The 19,102-nt window shown below is 42.2% G+C and overlaps 1 protein-coding gene and 1 pseudogene across 1 annotated transcript; both read right to left on the reverse strand.

Annotated features, from left to right (window-relative positions):
* Positions 1 to 320, reverse strand: LOC121041030 (60S ribosomal protein L37a-like). The gene has a single exon (XM_040491837.1). The coding sequence runs from the start codon at positions 289 to 291 to the stop codon at positions 16 to 18; it is 276 nt and encodes a 91-aa protein (XP_040347771.1). The 5' UTR covers positions 292 to 320; the 3' UTR covers positions 1 to 15.
* An 8,970-nt stretch (positions 321 to 9,290) lies between these two features.
* On the reverse strand, positions 9,291 to 12,725 carry LOC121041001 (60S ribosomal protein L14-like; annotated as a pseudogene).
* Between the last annotated feature and the right edge of the window lie 6,377 nt (positions 12,726 to 19,102).

Here is a 19,102-nt window from a genome sequence, read left to right on the forward strand (position 1 = left end):
CAAATGGTGGCGCTTCTACTGGTCTTTCAACTCCTCCAGTCCTCTGATGGCTAACTGTACTGTGACAGAAGTGGTGTTGTAGGAAGAGACACCACCCGCTATGGTTTTCATGCAGGAACCGCAATGCCAGATCCCCACAGCTTGTCTTTTCATCTTGGTTTTGCCACAGAAGGAGCAAGTGTACTTGGCGTGCTGGCTTATTTCAGTCTTCTTCACCATTTTCCTGAGGGAGGCACCATAATGCGTCCAGTATTTACCGACAGTTCTGACCTTCTTGGTGCGTTTAGCCATGTCGCCCTATGGAAAAAAAATGTTAATGTTTATTTATTTAGTTTGTGTGAGAGAGAGAGCGTGAGAGAGCATGCATGAGCAAGTGGAGGAGGGGCAGAGAGATAGGGAGAGAGAGAATCCCAAGCAGTCTCTGCACTGTCAGCACAGAGCCCCATGCTGGGGTTCATCCCAAGAACCATGAGATCATGACCTGAGCCGATATCAAGTGTCAGATGATTAACTGCTTGAGCCACCCAGGAGCCCCCAGGATATTTTACACACACACACACACACACACACACACACACACACACACACATTGTTTGTTTGTTTGTTTGTTTGTTTGTTTGTTTAAATAATAAGACTCCAAGAGATGGAAAGAAGAAGGCAGACCAGTTAGGGACCTCAGAACTTGAGGAATGACATGGTAGTGAGGTTCCCTGGGTTTTCTTCTTACCTCCTCTATCCCATACTTGGAGCTGAAGAATCTGGCAACCAGAAATAACAGTGAGTACAGACAAATAAGAAAGAAAGAGGGGCACCTGGGTGGCTCAGTTGGTTACGTGTCCAACTTCCACTCAGGTCATGATCTCGTGGTTCATGGGTTTGAGTCCTGCATCAGGCTCTGTGCTGACAGCTCGGAGCCTGGAGCCTGCTTCAGATTCTGTGTCTCCCCCTGTCTCTGCCCCTCCCCTGCTTATGCTCTGCCTCTCTCTCTCTCTCTCTCTCTCTCTCTCTCTCTCTCTCTCAAAAATGAATGAATATTAAAAAAAAATTAAAAAACAGAGAAGAAACAAGGCTGTTTTCACTAGCAAAGAGAAGACTTTTAGAGAATAACTGCTTTACTCCATTCAAACAACACAGAAAAAATGTGGCCCCATTCCCACCTATGCCAGCAAAGTTGAATGGGCAGCTGGTCTGTACAGCTTGCAGGTTTTTAACCAGGTGCCCCAACACCTATGCTAGTGTGGTGTAGGTCAATTAAGGAGTTGGAACATTCCTCCCTTCTGGCTTATAATGAGTTCCCTTAACCCTGTTGTGTAAGACAGGACCATGACAAGGTCTGGACATCCACTCCAACCCAAGTATTGAGGCAACCCTCCTCTCTCTCCCTGCTGGGCTGGTGTTGGAGGAGGCTAGTGGAGAGTCAGGACTTTCACCATCACTCCATAATGATGAAGGTGCCCTCACTGCAGTGTCAGTGGAGACCATGTAGGGAGCTCCCACCCCCACCCCTGGGTGTTAAGGGGAACTAAGTGGGAAACTGGACTTCTACCTCCATCCTCCCCTGCTGCACTGATGTCAAAAAAAGCCAATTAGAGTAGAAAGTTTAAATAAAATCCAGAGTCTCGTAATAGAAAGATGTCCAGTTTCAGTTGAAAAATCACTCAACTTACCAAGAACTGCGAGATCTCAAAGTGAATGAAAAGGCTATCAATAGACACCAACACCAAGATGATAGAGGTGTTAGAATTCTCTGACAAAGATTTAAAATCAGCAATGATAAAAAGTTTTCAGCAAGCAATTACAAGCTTTAAACAAGTGGGAAGATAGACTTAACAGAAAACAAAACAAAAAAAAAAAGAAGACCCAAATGGAAAGTTTTCAACAGAAAAATGTAATAACTGAAATAAATATCTCAGTGGATGGGTTCAACAACAGAATGAAAATGATGGGGAAATAATCACTGAACTGGAAGATAGCACAATGGAAATTACCTAATCTAAACAAGAGAAAAGAAAATGGTCTGAAAATCAAAACAAAAACAAAAAGCCCACAAAAACCAAAACCAAATAAACAAAACCCTCCAGAGCCTGAGACCTGTGGGACTATCTCAAAAGACTTAATGTTTGTGTCATCAGAAGAAAGGACAAAGAGAGCCAGGCTTAAAAAGTAATTGGTGAAATAATGGCTGAATACTTCTCCTATTTGGCAAGAAACATAAAAGCCTATAGATTCAAGAAAGTGAGTAAACCTTAAACAGGATAAACCCAAAGAAATTCATGCTAAGAAATATCACAATTTAACTTCTGTAAACTAAAAACAAAAAATCTTGAAATCAGCCAGAGAAAATAACAACTTGCCTATTGAGGAAAAATAATTTGAATGACCGCATGTTCTTCATCAGAAACCATGGAGTTCGGAAAGAAATAGCAATATAGCTTGAATTACAGGGGGAAAAATAACAACTGTCAACACAGAATCCTATACCCAATGAAAATATCCTTCAGCAATGAAGGACCATCAAGACATTCTAAGATGAAGGAAAACTAGAGAGTTTGTCACTGTAGACCTACTTAAAAAAAAATGGATAGAGGAAGTTCTCTAAACAGAAAGGAAACAATAAAACAAGGAACCTGGGACCATTAGGAAGAAGGAAGAACACAGTAAGCAAAACAGGAGTAAATACAATAGGCTTTTCTTTCTTTTTTTTTTTTTTTCAACGTTTATTTATTTTTGGGACAGAGAGAGACAGAGCATGAACGGGGGAGGGGCAGAGAGAGAGGGAGACACAGAATCGGAAACAGGCTCCAGGCTCCGAGCCATCAGCCCAGAGCCTGACGCGGGGCTCGAACTCCCGGACCGCGAGATCGTGACCTGGCTGAAGTCGGACGCTTAACCGGCTGCGCCACCCAGGCACCCCAGCTTTTCTTAAGCTTTCTAAATCATGCTTGACAGTTTGAGTAAAAGCTATAGTCTTGTGGGGTGTGTGGCTGGCTCAGTTGGTAGAATGTGCCACTCTTGATCTCAGGGTCGTGAGTTTAAGCCCCATAATGGGCATGCAGCTCACCTAAAAAGTCAACTGGATTTAATAAAACTTAAAAAATATTTTTAAAATATAGTCTTTTGTGGTTCTAAATATATGTGGATAAAATATTTAAGAAAATTATATGGGGTGCCTGGGTAGCTCAGTCAGTTAAGTGTCTGACTCTTTATTTATTTTTTATATTTATTTTAGTGTTTATTCATTTTTGAGAGAGACAGAGACAGAGTGAAAGAGGGGGAGGGGCGGAGAGAGAGGGAGACACAGAATCCAAAGCAGGCTCCAGGCTCTGAGCTGTCAGCACAGAGCCCAAAGCAGGGCTCAAACTCATAGACTGCAAGATCATGACCTGAGCCAAAGTTGGATACTTAACCAACTGAGCCACCCAGGTGCCCCATTAAGTGTCTGACTCTTGATCTCAGCTCAGGTCCTGATCTCAGGGTCATGAGTTTAAGCCCCGCTCTGGGCTCTGCACTGGGCATGAAGCCTAAAAAAAAAAAAAAAAAAAAAAAAAAAAAGAAAAGGAAAGAAAAGAAAAAAGAAAATAAAAGAAAAAGAAAATTATATTATAAAATGGGAAGAGTAAATGGACATAGAGGGAGGTAAGGTATCTGTACTTCACTCGAATTGGTAAAATGATGACATCAGTGGGCTGTCATAAGTTATGTATATATGATGTAAGACTTAGAATAACCACTTAAAAATATAAAAGAGATACACTCAAAAACAGTATAGATACATAAAAATGGAATTCTAAAAAATGTTTAAGTAATCCATAGGAAGGCAGGAAAACGAAAACAGTAAAGAAAACCAGAACAAACAGAAAACAAAAAATAAAACAATAGAATTCTTACCATATCAATAATTACATTAAGTGTAAATGATCTGAGAATATCAATTAAGAGAGTTTGCAGAGTGGATTTTAAAACATAGCTTAGTATATGCTGTCTACAATATACTCACTTCAAATGATATAAGCAGGGTCCAAGTAAAGGATGGAAAAAGTTTTGCAAACATTAATCAAAGGAAAGCAGGATATATTAATATTAGATAAAGTAGACTTTGATTTTTTTTAATGTTTTATTTTATATTTAAGAGAGAGAGAGAGTGTGAGCAGGGGAGAGGCAGAGAGACAGAGACAGAATCCAAAGCAGGCTCCAAGCTCTGAGCTGTCGGAGTAGAGCCTGATGTGGGGTTTGAACCCACGAGAAGTGAGATCGTGACCTGGGCCAAAGTCAGACACTCAACCCACTGAGCCACCCTGGCACCCCTAAAGTAGACTTTGGAGTAAAGAAAATTACCAGAGAGGGGAATGTTACATAATGCTAAAAAAATGAATCCTCCAAGAAGACATAGCAATCCCAAATGTTTATGCACCAAAAAATGTGCTGCAAAGCATGTGAAGCAAAAGCTGATAGACCTGGAAATAGAAATCAACAAATGTACCATCACAGTTGGAGATTTCAACACCTCTCTCACAACAATGGGTAGAACAACTAGGCAGAAAATCAGCAAGAATATAGAAGAACTCAACAATATTGTCAACCAACAGGATCTAATCAACATTTTATTTATTTTTATTCATATATATAATTTGTCAAGTTAGCTAACTAATCAACATTTTAAAAACATTCCATCCAGGGGTACTTTGCTGGCTAAGTCAGTGGAGCATGTGATTCTTGATCTCAAGGTCATGAGTTCAAGTGCCATGTTGGGCATGGAGCTTACTTAAAAAAAATAAATAAATAAAAATAACACAAACATTCCATGCAATAACAGCAGCATACATATTCTTTTAAAAGGGCCGTGGGTGAGGCACCTGGGTAGCTCAGCTGGTTAAGTGTCTGATTCTTGACTTTGGCTCAGGTCATGATCTCACAGTTTGTGAGTTCAAGCCCTGAATCAGGCTCTCTTTGGTCAGTGCAGAGCCCACTTTGGATCCTCTCTTCCCCTCTCTCTCTGCCCCTCTTCCACTTGTTTTCTCTCTCTCTGTCTCCTTCTCTGTCTCTCTCAAAAATAAATGAACATTTAAAAAAATTTTAAAGAATTGAAATCTCAGTGTTTTCTCCAACCAAAATGAAATCAAACTAGAAAGTCAATAACAGAAAGATAACAGGAAATTCTCCAAACACCTTGACACTAAACAGCACATTTCTATTATTTTTTTAATCTTTATTTTTGAGAGAAAGAGAGAGAGATGGTGAGAGTGGGGAAGGAACAGAGAGAGAGGGAGACACAGAATCTGAAGCAGACTCCAGGCTTCAAGCTGTCAGCACAGAGCCCGATGCAGGGCTTGAATTCACAAACTGCCAGTTCATGACCTGAGCTGAAGTCAGATGCTCAACTGACTGAGCCATCCAGATGCCCCTAAACAGCACTTTTCTAAATAATCTATAGGTGAAAGATGAAATCTTAAGGGAAATAAAAAAATAATGTTGAACTGAAAGAAAATGAAAACAACATATCAATCAAAATTTGTGGGACCCTAAATCAGGGCTGAAAGGGAAAATTTTAGCACTAAATGTACAGTTTATTATCTTTTAAAAATTTTTACTGCTTATTTTTGAGAAAGACGGAGTGTGAGTGGGGGAGGGGCAGAGAGAGGGTGACACAGAATCTGAAGCAAGCTCCAGGCTCTGAGCTGTCAGCACAGGAACTGATGCGGGGCTCAAACTCGTGAACCAGGTGATCATGACCTGAGCGGAAGTCGGATACTTAACTGACTGAGCCACCCAGGTGCCTCCTATATGTATGCTTTAGAAAAGAGGAAAAGAATGACCTAAGTTCCCACTTTGAGAACCTAGGGGGGGAAAAAAAACAAACAACAAAGCAAGCAGAACGAAAGAAATAATAAAGATATGAGCAGAAATCAATGAAATTGAAAACAGAAAATCAATTAAACAAAAAACTGATCCTTTGAAAAGATTAAAACTGACATGCTTCTGGCAAGACTGACAAAGATAAAAGGGAGAAGATACAAATTACCAATGTCAGGAATGAAACAGGAGATATCACTACATATACTACATGAAAGGATCATAGGGCAATACCACAGACTCTACACAAACTTAACAACTTAGACAAAATAGATCACTTCCTCCAAAAACACAAATTACTACAACTCATCCAATGTAAAATAGGTAGTTTGAATATCCGTATAACCAATAAGGCAATTTAATGTATAATTTTAAAGCTTCCAAAAGAGAAATATCCAGGTTCAGATGGTTTCACTGGAGAATTCTCCACGTGAGTAAAGAAGAATTAAAGCCAGTTCTACACAATCTCTTCCAGAAAATAGAAGAACACTTTCCAATTCATTTTCTAAAGTCAGTTTTATCCTAATAACAAAAGCAGACAAAAGCAATATAAAAAAAGAAAACTGCAGACCCATAACTCTCATGAATACAGACACAAAAATTCTTAATAAAATATTAGCAAATAGAATCTAGCAATGTATAAAAAAGTATTACCATGCCCAAGTGGCGTTTATTCCGGGGATGCAAGTCTGGTTCAATATTTAAAAATCAATCAATGGATGGGGCTCCTGGGTGACTCAGTCAGTTAAGCGTCCAACTCTTGATTTGATTTGGGTCATGATGTCTGGTTCATGAGATAAAGCCCTGAACCCGGCTGTGTGCTGACAGTGTGGAGCCTGCTTGGGATTCTCTCTTTCCCTCTCTCTCTCTGCCTCTCCCACCCCCCTCAAAAATAAATATTAAAAAAAAAAAATCAATCAGGGGCACCTAGGGTAGCTCAGTCGGTTAAGTGTCCGACTTTGGCTCAGGTTATGATCTCATGGTTCATGAGTTGGAGCCCCCATCAGGCTCTCTGCTGTCAGTACAGAGCCTGCTTCAACTCTTCTGTCCCTCTCTCTCTCTCTCTCTCTCTCTCTCTCTCTCTGCACCCCCCACTGGTTCTCTGTCTCTATCTCTCTCAATATAATAAACTTAAAAAAAATCAATCAGTGGATTCTGCCATATTATTGGGCTCAAGAAGAAAAATCACACAGTCATATCAATAGATACAGGAAAACATTTGACAAAATTCAACACCCATTTATGATAAAAACTCTCAGAAAAGTAGGAATAGAGAACTTTCTGAACTTGATAAAAAGCTTCTACCAAAAACCTACAGCTAACATTATACTTAATGTTAGCAAAATTCTGAATGCTTTCCTCTTAAAATTGGAAACAAGGCAAGGATGACCTCTTTTATCACTCTTATTGAGTATAACCCTGGAACTTGCAGCCAATGTAATAAGGCAGTAAAAAAGGCAGTAAAAGGCATACAGCCATACAGAATGAAAACAAAGAAATAAAACCATCCCATTTTTAGATAACATATTTAGAAAATCTAAAAGAATCTTAAAAAAAAACACTTAGAACTACTTTTGTAAGAATAGCAAGGTCACAGGATACAAGTTAAATATACAAAAAGTAATTGTTTTGTGTCTACTAGCTATGAACATGTGGCCATAGAAATTTAAAATAATATGCTATTTATAATCATCAAGAAAATTAAATAATTAGATATAAATCTAACAAAACATGTATAGGACTTGTAAGACTAAAATGATACAACACTGGGCACCTGGTTGGCTCAGTCACTTGAGTGTCTGGCTCTTGTTTTCAGCTCAGGTTATGATCCTAGGGTCATGGGATTGAGCCCTGCATTGGGCTCCAGGCTCAGCACGGAGCCTGCCTAGGATTCTCTCTCTCTCTTTTTCTCCCTCTGTCCCTCTCCCCCACTCTCTCTCTTTCTCTCAAAGAAAAAAGAAAGAAAAAAAATGACACAACACTGATGAGAGAAAATCTTTTTAAGTTTTTTTTTTTTTTTTTAATAAATGGAGAGATAAAACATATTCATGGATTGGGAGGTTCAACATAGAAAAGATGTCTATTTTCATCAAATTGATATACAGCTTAACACAATTCCTATAAAAGCCCTAGCAGGTTTTTTGTAGTTACCATAAAATTATTCTAAAATTTATATGGAGGGGTTCCTGGGTTTCTCAGTCAGTAGAGCATTGGACTGTTGATCTCAAGGTGGGGAGTTTAATCCCCACATTGGGCATGGAGCCTATTTAAAAATAATAAATAAATAAATAAACAAAATTTATATGGAAAGACAAAGGAACTAGAATAGCTAAAACACTTTTGAGACGGAGAAGTACAGTGGAGTCACTTTTTTTGCTTTCAAGACTCATCATAGACCTACAGTAATCAAGACTCTGTGGTAGTGGTGGAGGAACAGACACAGAGATTAATGGACCGAACAGAGAACCTGGGAAAAGACCCGCTCAAACATACCCAACTAAATGCTGACAAAGGCACAGAAGCAATTTAATGGAAGAAAGAGCATTTTCAATAAACAGTGCTGGAGCAAATGGACATTCATAGACAAAACAAAACAAGCAACCATTTGAACCATTCTCACACCTTACACAAAAATTAACCTGTATCATGAACTTAGATGTAAGACATAAAACTGTACAACTTTTAGAATAAAACATAGGAGAAAATGTGCGGGGTTTAGGGCCAGTTCTTATGTTTGACACCAAAGCATGATCCATAAAGGGAACAATTGATAAATGGGACTTCATCAGAATTACAAACTTTTGCTCCATAAAAGATGGTGTTAAGAGGATGAAAAGACAAACTACAGAGTGGGAAAAAGTATTTGCAAACCACATATCCAATGAAACATAGAAGGAACTCTTAAAACTAAGAACCAAACAATCCAATTGGAAAATAGGCAAAAGACACGAAGAGATATATGTGTTTTTTGAATGTTTGTTTATTTTGAAAGAGAGAGATTGCAAGTGGGGGAGGGCAGAGGGAGAGAAAGAGAATCCCAAGCAGGCCCTGCACTGTCAGCACAGAGCCCGACGTGGGGCTTAATCTCACAAACTATGAGATCATGACCTGAATCTGAAAGCAAGAGTCAGACGCTTACATCGACTGAAACACCCAGGTGCCCCAACAAAGAAATATTTCACCAAAGAGGACATACAGATGGCAAATAAGCACATGAAGAGATATTCAACGTCATTACCCAATAGATAAATGCAAATTAAATCCACAATGAGTTATCACTATACACCTATCAGAATGGCTAAAATTAAAAACTGTGACAACATGAAATGTTGGCAGGAATGCAGAGAAACCAGATCACTCATACACTGCAGGTAGGAATGAACAATGGTACAGTACCCTGCAAAACACTTTGGTAGTATCTTTATTCAATTTTTTTGTCCAAAAGAAAATTTATTACTTATTTATAATAGCCTCTCATGCTTTTAGAATTTCTTGCCAGATGCCTCCGGAGCAGGTGCTTTCTGGGCTGGAGTTTTCTGATCCTTCTGAGCCTTTGGAGGCACCGCCTTCTGGACTTGCAGCTTTCCGGGCAGGAAGCTTCTGGACGGGAGCCTTCTTGCCTGCAGCGGCCATCTTTTTTTTTTTTTTTTTTTTTCTGGAATCTTTGCAGCAGCTCCTTTTTTGGGAGAAGCTTTCAGGAGAGCGGCTTTTTGTAGCTTCCTAACTTCAAGCTTGATTATTCCGTTCCTCATTTTCTTTGCCTTCATGACTTCATAACGATCAAAATCTGTCATCTTGGCTTTCCTTTCTCTGGCTTCAATCTTCTTGGTCCGTCTTGTGGCTGCCCGTTTTGTATTGATATCTGCCTTCTGCCAGGCTTGTCAGACATACTTACGGAGGGCACTGTGAGGGAACTCGATGATGAAGTCAGGGAGCTGCATGCATTTGAAAGGCATAGCCTGTCTCCTTACCTGAGTGCAAGGTCCATCAACCAAAGCCCTGTTCTGATCAATAACACCTACAATCATGACCAGCTTCCTGGCACGGGGCCCAGAGTAAACGTAGGCTACTGGGCCAACCTCCGTGAGATGCCTGAACACCACACTGGCAGCGTTCAGTGAGAAGTGGCAGTATCTTTAAAACGTACACACGCAACTACAGTGATTGAGTTCCTGGGCATTTATCCCAGAGATATGAAGACTGCTGTTTACATAAAATCCATACATGGGTTTTAGCAGCTTTATTTATAACAGCCCCAAACTGGAAACGTGCAGATGTCCTCCAACGGGTAAATGGTTAAACGGTGGTATATCTATACCACTCAGTAATAAAAAGGAATGGGCTATCGATATACCCAAGTGGCTGAATTTGCAGATAATTATGCTGAATTAAAAAAACCTGGGTGGTTCAGTCAGTTAAGCACCTGACTCTTGATTTCAGCTCAGGTTATGACCTTATGGTTCATGTGTTCAAGCCCTGCATCAGGCTCAGAGCTGACAGCGCAGGGCCTGCTTGGGATTCTCTCTCTCTCCGTCTCTCTCAGCCCATCCCTCTGTCTTTATTTCTCTCAAAATAAATAAATAAATAAGCTTAAAAAATTAAAAAAATCACACAAGAGTTACTGTATGATTCTATTTATTTAATATTCTTGAGATGACAAAATTATAGAAATGGAGAACAGATTTCTGCTTGCCAGGAGTTAAGGAGGAAAGGAGGTGAGAAAAAAATGGGTGTAGCTATAAAAGGGCAACACGAGGGATCCTTGCAGTGATGGAAATATTTGGGTGTCTGGGCCACATCGATGTCAAGATCTTCGTTGTGATATTGTGCTATAGTTCTGCAAGATCTTAGCACTGGGGAAAACTGAGTAAAGGGCACATTGGATCTCTTTGTATTATTTCTTATAACTGCAGATGGAATTTACAGTGATCTCAAAATAATAAGATTGATTAAAAGAAAATGCCAGCACCGTTTTAAACTACAGACTGCACTGAATAAGGTATTATCTCTGCCTTCAAGGAGCTCATCAGTCTATCTCATTACGAGCTGAGCACGTAACTGCATTTCTCAAGACATATATGGTGTTCACAGTTTTGGACTTTTCAGCATTCCCCAACCTTGTTTTGGTAGAAATGTTGCCTCATCGTTCCCCTTTCTCCTTCCTTATGGCCCATTGCATGTGACTAGGATCATTTGTATAATGTGTAGTACTGTGTGCAAAATAAAAACGAGTGTGCTTGTTAAAAGGAATTATTAAGAATTTCTGGACAGTAATAGCAGAGCGTTACCCCACGTGCTGGGAGAACCCTTCGCACTATGTGATGCTGGCCCTACTTGTGATTCTGGTAGTGTTGCCCATCACCATCTCACCTCCCTTGGCAGGAGATGGTCCTAAATATTCCAGGACTGGTCATTCATAATATCTCATTGCCCTGTTACTTCTACTAGAATCCTTACAGGGAAGTCCTATATAATGAAACGGGGGGGGGGGGGGGAAGAAGTCTCTTTTTCCTCTGGGATGAGTTATTTATTGAACAAGTATTTATTGGGTACCCACCACGTGCCAGGCTCTGTGCTACATGTGGGAGATACAACGGTAAGCAAGATGGGTGTAGGGAGTCTTAGGCCTCCTGTAGCTTAGAGTCTACAGGTAGAGGCAGACGAGCAATTAATTGCGAATCAGGTGAAATGCAAAATAAAAGAATGAGGAAAAATGCTGTGAACAAAACAACCAGGCTGGCCAGATATATACAATTCCTAATCTATATATGGGGAAAGTGAAGCTAAGACGTTAAGTAAATTGCCATAAGATCCGAGAGCTGGTTACTGACCAGTAAGATTCTAGCCCAGGTATGTCTGGTACCAACCGCACTAAGCCAGTTTGGATCATTGAAAATTGAAGTCCTTCCTTGAGAAAGGGTGGGAAACAGCATCATGTGGTAAAGATGTTAGGGGCTCAGGATCTGAGTCATAGCTAAATTCAATCTTGACTCGGACGAGTTACTTTAACTTCCATAAATCACGGTGCTCTCATTTCTAAAATGAGGAGTGATCAGAATTATTGCTGCAGAGATTAAATGAAATAACGCCACGGAATGCCTGGCCCAGCACATCACCCCTAGTAAGGGCTCAGTGAGTGTTAGGTTTGCACATCATGGTTTCAAGTCTGAAGAACTGAATTCCAGCCAGATCTTCTACTTAACTACATGAAGTTTGGTAAGTCACAACCTCTGGCAGCCTACTTTCCATGTCTGTAAGATGAACATAATAACGTTCCTCACAGGATCACTCTGAGCATCAATGAGATAGTAATGTAAGTGAAAGTACTATCCAAATACGGCAATTTTATTATGAAACTCATGGGGTATCTTCTCTGACCAGTGATCTTGACTCCCTTCTCTTTAAACAAAAATTTTTTAAATGTTTATTTATTTATTTTGAGAGAGAGAGAGAGAGCACCAGCAGGGGAGGGGCAGAGAGAGGGAGAGAGAGATTCCCAAGCAGGCTCCATGCTGTCAGCACAGAGCCTAACGGGGAGCTTGAATTCACAAACCATGAGATTATGACCTGAGCTGAAACCAAGAGTCGGACGCTCAACCGGCTGAGCCACCCAGGCGCCCCCTGAGTCCCTTCTCAAATGCAGCTCCTGCCTTCCTCCCTGTACTGCCTCTGCAATTCTATTACAATGTTATATTGCATTATGATGCTTTCCATGCCAGTGTCTTATAGACTAAGAACTCTTCGAGGGCAGGGACTGTTTCCCCTCTTCACCCTGGCACCCAGCTCAGTCGAAGCTCAGCGAAGTTGAATGAGTGACGATGAGTATGGGCCTGGGCCCCAGTGTCTGCAGTACAGGGCACTGGGCGGGAGCACATCTCCCCTTAGCAGTTCATGCATCTGCCCAGCCAGCCCTGAGCTGCCCTCACATAGTTCACCCAAAGCAAAATTTCAATTGCAGGCAGGCTTCTTTCTGTTGACGAGTAGTACACATCTGAACTCCCTCTCTCTTTGGCCAGCAGAGATACACAACCATATGCATTATTTAAAACAAAACAGAACAAAACAAAACTATAGAGTTCCATGTTGACCCTTTCTATGTTGTTCCCTTTTGCACTGACACGTTTATTTAGGATAATTTTGCTCTAAGTTATGCATTTTGTAGTTATGTAGTGCTTACATGTGTTACTATGAGATTCTCAAGGCTAAGATTTATTGCAGAGAGAAATGGACACTCTTCACTGTCTTGAAAAAAGAGGGAGGACTTGAGACTCTGTCAACTGCATGTTCTCGCACCCACTCAGCTGCTGTCTCCTGGATATGGATCTGGGGGTGCCCACCTTGGCTCTTGACTTTAGCTGTGTCCTCACCTTTTGCCTAATTCCCTCTGGTCAAAGACTACACTTGAGTAGTCATCTTTGGGGAAGTGCCAAGAATATCTGTATACTCTCCTCTTGAGCCCAGAATCAGCATTTTAATGTTTTATTTATTTATTTATTGAGAGAGAGAGAGAGAGAGAGAGAGAGAAAATGGGGGAGAGGCAGACTGAGAGGCGGACAGAGGATCCGAAGCAGGCTCTGCACTGACAGGCTGACAGCAGTGAGCCGGATATGGGGCTCGACCTCATGAACTGTGATGTGAGATCATGGCCTGAGCTGAAGTCAGATGCTTAACTGACTGAGCCACCCAGGGGCCCCCAGAATCCACATTTTAAAATTAGGAATGATCGTGTCATTCAAAGAGTTTGGGGACAATCTGTATAAGTAATAGATCGGAATGTTTGGGACTAGCTGTCTGGAAATGCAGCTAGACTTTTTACATTAATTTCTATAAAAATAATTCCCCTCTTTGCTATAATGTGGAATTTTCCTGGAGTATAATCTTGACATAAAATGATATCATCCCATAAAAAATTCCAAGGTAAAAATAAGAGAATTGGGAATTGTTTTTTCTTTAGGGTTACAGATGTCACTAACCCTCTTCACGTATATTTTTATACACAAGTAATTGAAGTCACTCAGAAGATGCTGCTTGGATGTATATTAGTTTACCAGAGAGTGTTTTGGCTGTCCACAAATGCTTTAGGTGAACATGGTCAAATGGTTGCTGAGGACCTGAATCAGATCTAAGATGGATTCTAAATGGTTCCAGAACAGCAGGGAAGAAACTGAGAAGGAACTCAGTCAAGAACCTATTTTGTGAGTTTCATTCCAAGATGGTGACTGAGGAAGACCTTGAACTCCCTCCCTCCACGAACACACCAAATCCACGCCTACTTACAGAGCAATTCCTCCTGAAGAAGAAGTGAGGGCTGACTGAACATCTTCTGCACAGCAAAATATAGAAAGACCACACTGAGAATAGGGAGAGAGACAGCCACACAGTAACGAAGGGAACCCCCACCCTGCACCCTGAGAACTGCCGTGGGGTAGTTCTCTAGTAGAGAGCGACTAAGAGCAGGTTCAAAGCCATGGTTTGAAAAAGCAACTAGAATATAAAGGATTCAGCCCTAGAACCATGCCACACTTTGGGGAGCTGCTGGACCGCATTCTGGAGTGGGGGTGGGGGTGCAGGTTGGGGGTGCCGGGGAGTGCCGTGGTTCACAATCTCCCTCCACCTTGAGACAGGGGCAGAGTTCCTGCTGCACAGTCTGCAGCTTCAGTGAGCCCTGGACACCCTGGGGCACAGAAAAAAAAAAAAAAAAGTCGTTTAAAACAGCAACTAGAGGGGTGCCTGGGTGGCTCAGTCGGTTAAGCCTCCGACTTCAGTTCAGGTCATGATCTCACAGTTTGTGAGTTCAAACCCTGTGTTGGGCTCTGTGCTGATAGCTCGGAGCCTGGAGCCTCCTTCGGATTCTGGGTCTCCCTCTCCCTCTGCCCCTCCCCTATTTGTTCTCTGTCTGTCTCTCTCTCTCTCTCTTTCAAAAATAAATAAACATTAAAAAAATAAACCAGCAACTAGAAGAGTATCATCTGGTTGGCTGAGTCAGTAGAGCATGTGGCTCTTGATCTCAGGGTCATGAGTTCAAGCCCTACGTTGGGCACGGAGCCTATTTAAAAATAATGAGAGTAAAATAAAATAGTAACTAGAGTATAAAGGTCCATCCCAAGAACCCTACCAAATGGTGGGGGAGCTGCTGGAACACTCTCTGGGTCAGAGAGGCTGGCAAGTGCTATGGTTTACATCTCCCTCCATTTTGATAGTGTGGATGGGAGCAGGGTCTGGGTGCCCGAGCCAGCCTACTGCGTCGGTGAGCCCTGGGCTCCTAGCCCACATCAGCCCAACATCCAACCAACGTGGCCCCGGTGCAGTGCACAGTGGGACTCCCCTGGTCAGTGCCCACTAGAGCTGCAGGCATCTCACCAAGGTGACAAAGGTGCGAGCACCCTGGAACACTCCACGTCTGCACCACTTCAGCCCCAGACGACTTGCCTGGGCACTGCTGGAGCAGAGCGCCCTGGGACACCCTGGCCCGTGCTGGCCTCCACTCTAGCCTCGCCGCCAGGGCGCTCTTATGTGGAGTGTCCTGGGACACTTCAGCCTCAGCTGTCCTCCCAGTGTGCCCACAATGCAGAGAGCCCCAGAACACCTCCAGCCTGTGCCTGCTTTGGTTTCAGCTGTCTTGCCAGTGTGCCCTCTGTGCCAAGAGTCCTGGGACTACCCCGGCCCACACTCCTTCAGCTCTGGCCATCCCACCAGGGCAGCCCCCAGCACAGAGTGCCCTGGGACCCCCAGCCACACCAGCCGCATCTCTAGCCAGCCAGTCAAAGTCACCAGGCACGCAGTCCACACAGGGGATGACCCTATACAAGATCATTCTATTAAGTTTAGGGGAATTAGCTGTTCCACCTAATTCACAGAAACAAACACAGAAAGTCAAGCAAAATGAGGAGACAGAGAATATGCTCCAAACCAAAGAATAGGAAAAACCTCAGAAAAAGAACTAAATGAAAAGGAGATAAATGAACTACCTGATAAAGAGTTCAAAGTAATGGTCCTAAAGATGCTCACCAGACTGGAGAGAAGAGGGAAAGAACTTAGTGAGAACTTCGACAAAGAGACAGAAAACATAAAAAAGAATGAATCAGAGCTGTATTGTAAAGAATACAATAACTGGAATGAAAAACATGCTGGAGGGAATCAAGATGCAGACGAACAGATCAACAACCTGGAAGACAGGGTGATGGGAAGCACCCAAGCTGAAGAGCAAAAAGAAAATAGAATTTTAAAAAATGAGAAAAGGCTAAGGCATGTGTTGGGCAACATCAGGCGAACAAACACTCGCATTATGGGGGTCCCAGAAGGAGAAGGAAGAGAGAAGGGGGCAGAAAACTTATTTGAAGAAATAACGTGGGGAAGGAAACAGACATCCAGGTTCAGGATGCAGAGAGAGTTCCAAAGAAAGTGAACCCAAGGAGGTCTACACCACAGCACATAATAATTATAATGTCAAAGATGAAAGATCAAAACACTGATTCCTCACCTAGAACCATGAAATTGGAAGTTCTAAGAGTAGGCATGAAAATCTGCATTAAATACTAAACACTCCATGTGAACTTATGCTTACTAAAGTTTTTAAAGAGCTACTTGAGGGGCGCCTGGGTGGCTCAGTCGGTTAAGCGGCCGACTTTGGCTCAGGTCATGATCTCGCGGTCTGTGAGTTCGAGCCCCATGTCAGGCTCTGTGCTGACAGCTCAGAGCCTGGAGCTTGTTTCAGATTCTGTGTCTCCCTCTCTCTGACCCTCCCCCGTTCATGCTCTGTCTCTGTCTCAAAAATAAATAAACGTTAAAAAAATAAAAAAAAATAACTACTTGATATCAGAATGACAGATTTTACATTCTTCAAGGTTGCTTAAGGCATGTACTGATTTTTAATAACGTGTGTGTGTGTGTGTGTGTGTGTGTGTGTGTGGTGGAGTAGGGTGTGGGGTAGGAAGAGTGCTAAAGTTTGGTAAGCCTGATAGTTCGGGAATTCATTATGAAAATGACAATTTTTTTGAGGGTGGTGATTGGATAAGGTGACAGAGAGAAGGTATATGAACAGGTCCTCATGATAGATGTCATATGTTTATGGGTGCTTGATGGCTTTGCTTCACTACATAAGTCCCTCTGTGAAATAACCTCTGTTATGGTGATAGTTTTCAAAAACTATTATGAGAAATAAACTAGATAGACAAACATATAATGTAATACATGTATTTACATTTGACCAATTCTTAAAAGATAAAAATTGGTATTTTTAGGAGTATGGTATTCTTTTAAAGCCCACTTATCTTATAAGTCTTTATTTTGGATAATTTTATCATGACCAATTGCTCTCAAGCCAATATATAACTGATTTAACAAACTGTAACCACCAGGTGAAACAACTTTAATAAACTAGCAGTTTAGCCAATTTCTTAAATTTCTCATTTTCAGTGCATGTTAGTCTTGGAACGTCTCTCTTCATAAAGATGAATACACTTAAAAAATTTTTTTTTCAACGTTTATTTATTTTTGGGACAGAGAGAGACAGAGCATGAACGGGGGAGGGGCAGAGAGAGAGGGAGACACAGAATCGGAAACAGGCTCCAGGCTCCGAGCCATCAGCCCAGAGCCTGACACGGGGCTCGAACTCCCGGACCGCGAGATCGTGACCTGGCTGAAGTCGGATGCTTAACCGACTGCGTCACCCAGGCGCCCCAAGATGAATACACTTTAAATGTAGATGATATATAGTGAAGGCTTTCTACTCTATTAAAATTTGCCACCCATGTTAAGCTTATCTATTAAAGAGAAGGTGAGCAAAAAAAAGGATCACAAACATGTGCATCACCCTCAAAAATGTGTTCCTGCCCTTTGTGATTCCCTCCCTCGCATCCCTCTTCATCCTCCACTTGCTTCCAGGTGGCCACTGAATCTGCTTTGGTCATTGTAGATTAGCTTGAATTTTCCAGAATTTATGTAAATGGAACCATACAGTATATATGTACTCTTGCTTCGGTCTGACTTCTTTCCTTCAGCATAATTATCTTGAGACTTATGCATGCTGCGGCGTTCATCAATAGTTCATCCATTTTTACCACTGAGTTGTATTCCATTGTATGGTCGTACATTTATACGTTAGTCCCTTCACCTGTCGATGAATGTTCTGATTGTTTCCAGTTTGGAGCTGTTACAAATAAAGCTGCTATGAGCATTTCTGGAAGAAAGGCAAAACAGACCTTACTTCATTTTCAGTATGACCTTTTGCAAGTTAACCTTTGTAAGGTGTGTTCCATCAAATAGCAACTTGATGTAAAACAATAAAATGGTGGAAAAGCTGTCAATTTTTAGAAGTTAAAGGTTTTTTTTTTTGAGAGAGAGAGAGAGAGCACGAGTGGAGGAGAGGGGCAGAGAGAGAGAGAGAGAGAGAGAGAGAGAGAGAGAGAGAATACCAAGCAGGCCCCATGGCCAGCACAGAGCCCCACGCAGGGCTTGATCCCATGACCCTGGGATCATGACTGAGCTGAAATCAAGAGTCAGACGCTCAACCAACTGAGTCACCTCAGCACCCATACATTAAATTTTAGTTAGAATGGTATCAAACTTTGCTATCTTCTTCTGTATTAGGAGATCTTTACATATATACTCTGGTCTTGCATATTAAAAAAAGACATGTGGGTTTTGTTGGAAGAGGGTTTATACACTCACTGTGTAACTTCATCATTTGTGCACTCATAAAAGGACAAAATCTGTTGGCCTTCAGATATGTTCCTCACCCTTTTCCTGTTGTTTCATGTCATGGGGTGGGGGCAGGACTGACCTGGAGGTCAGTGTCAGCTGGCTTCTGGCTCAGCCAGTGGGAGGCACTGGTGAGAGGTGAGGGGGAGGGGGAGGAAGGAAAGAAGGGTAGAGGGAGGGGTAGAGGGACCAGGGAGGGAAGGGTGAAAAGGGAGGAGAAGGGGAGAGGAGGAGAGAGAGGGAGGAGAGGAGAAGGAGGGGAAGGGGGAGGAAGGAGAAGGTGAGGGAGGAGACAGGGGAGAGGGAGGGGGAGAGGAAGGGGAGAAGAGGGAAGGGTTAAAAGGAAGGGGAGGGGAGAGGAGAGGGGAGGAGGAAAGGTGGGGGAAAGGGAGGGGAAAGAGGAGGGTTAGAAGGGAGGGGTGGGGAAAGGAGTGGGGAGGGGGAGAAGGAAGGGAAGAGGAAGGGAGGGGGAGGGGAGGGGGGAGAGGACAGGTAAAAGAGGCGGGACAGAGGAGGGGGGAGGGGTAGAGGGGAGGAGAGAAGGGAGGGGAGA

The sequence above is a fragment of the Herpailurus yagouaroundi genome, unplaced genomic scaffold, assembly GCF_014898765.1.
Source record: "Herpailurus yagouaroundi ecotype Mexico unplaced genomic scaffold, PumYag 182, whole genome shotgun sequence".
NCBI lineage: Eukaryota > Metazoa > Chordata > Mammalia > Carnivora > Felidae > Herpailurus > Herpailurus yagouaroundi.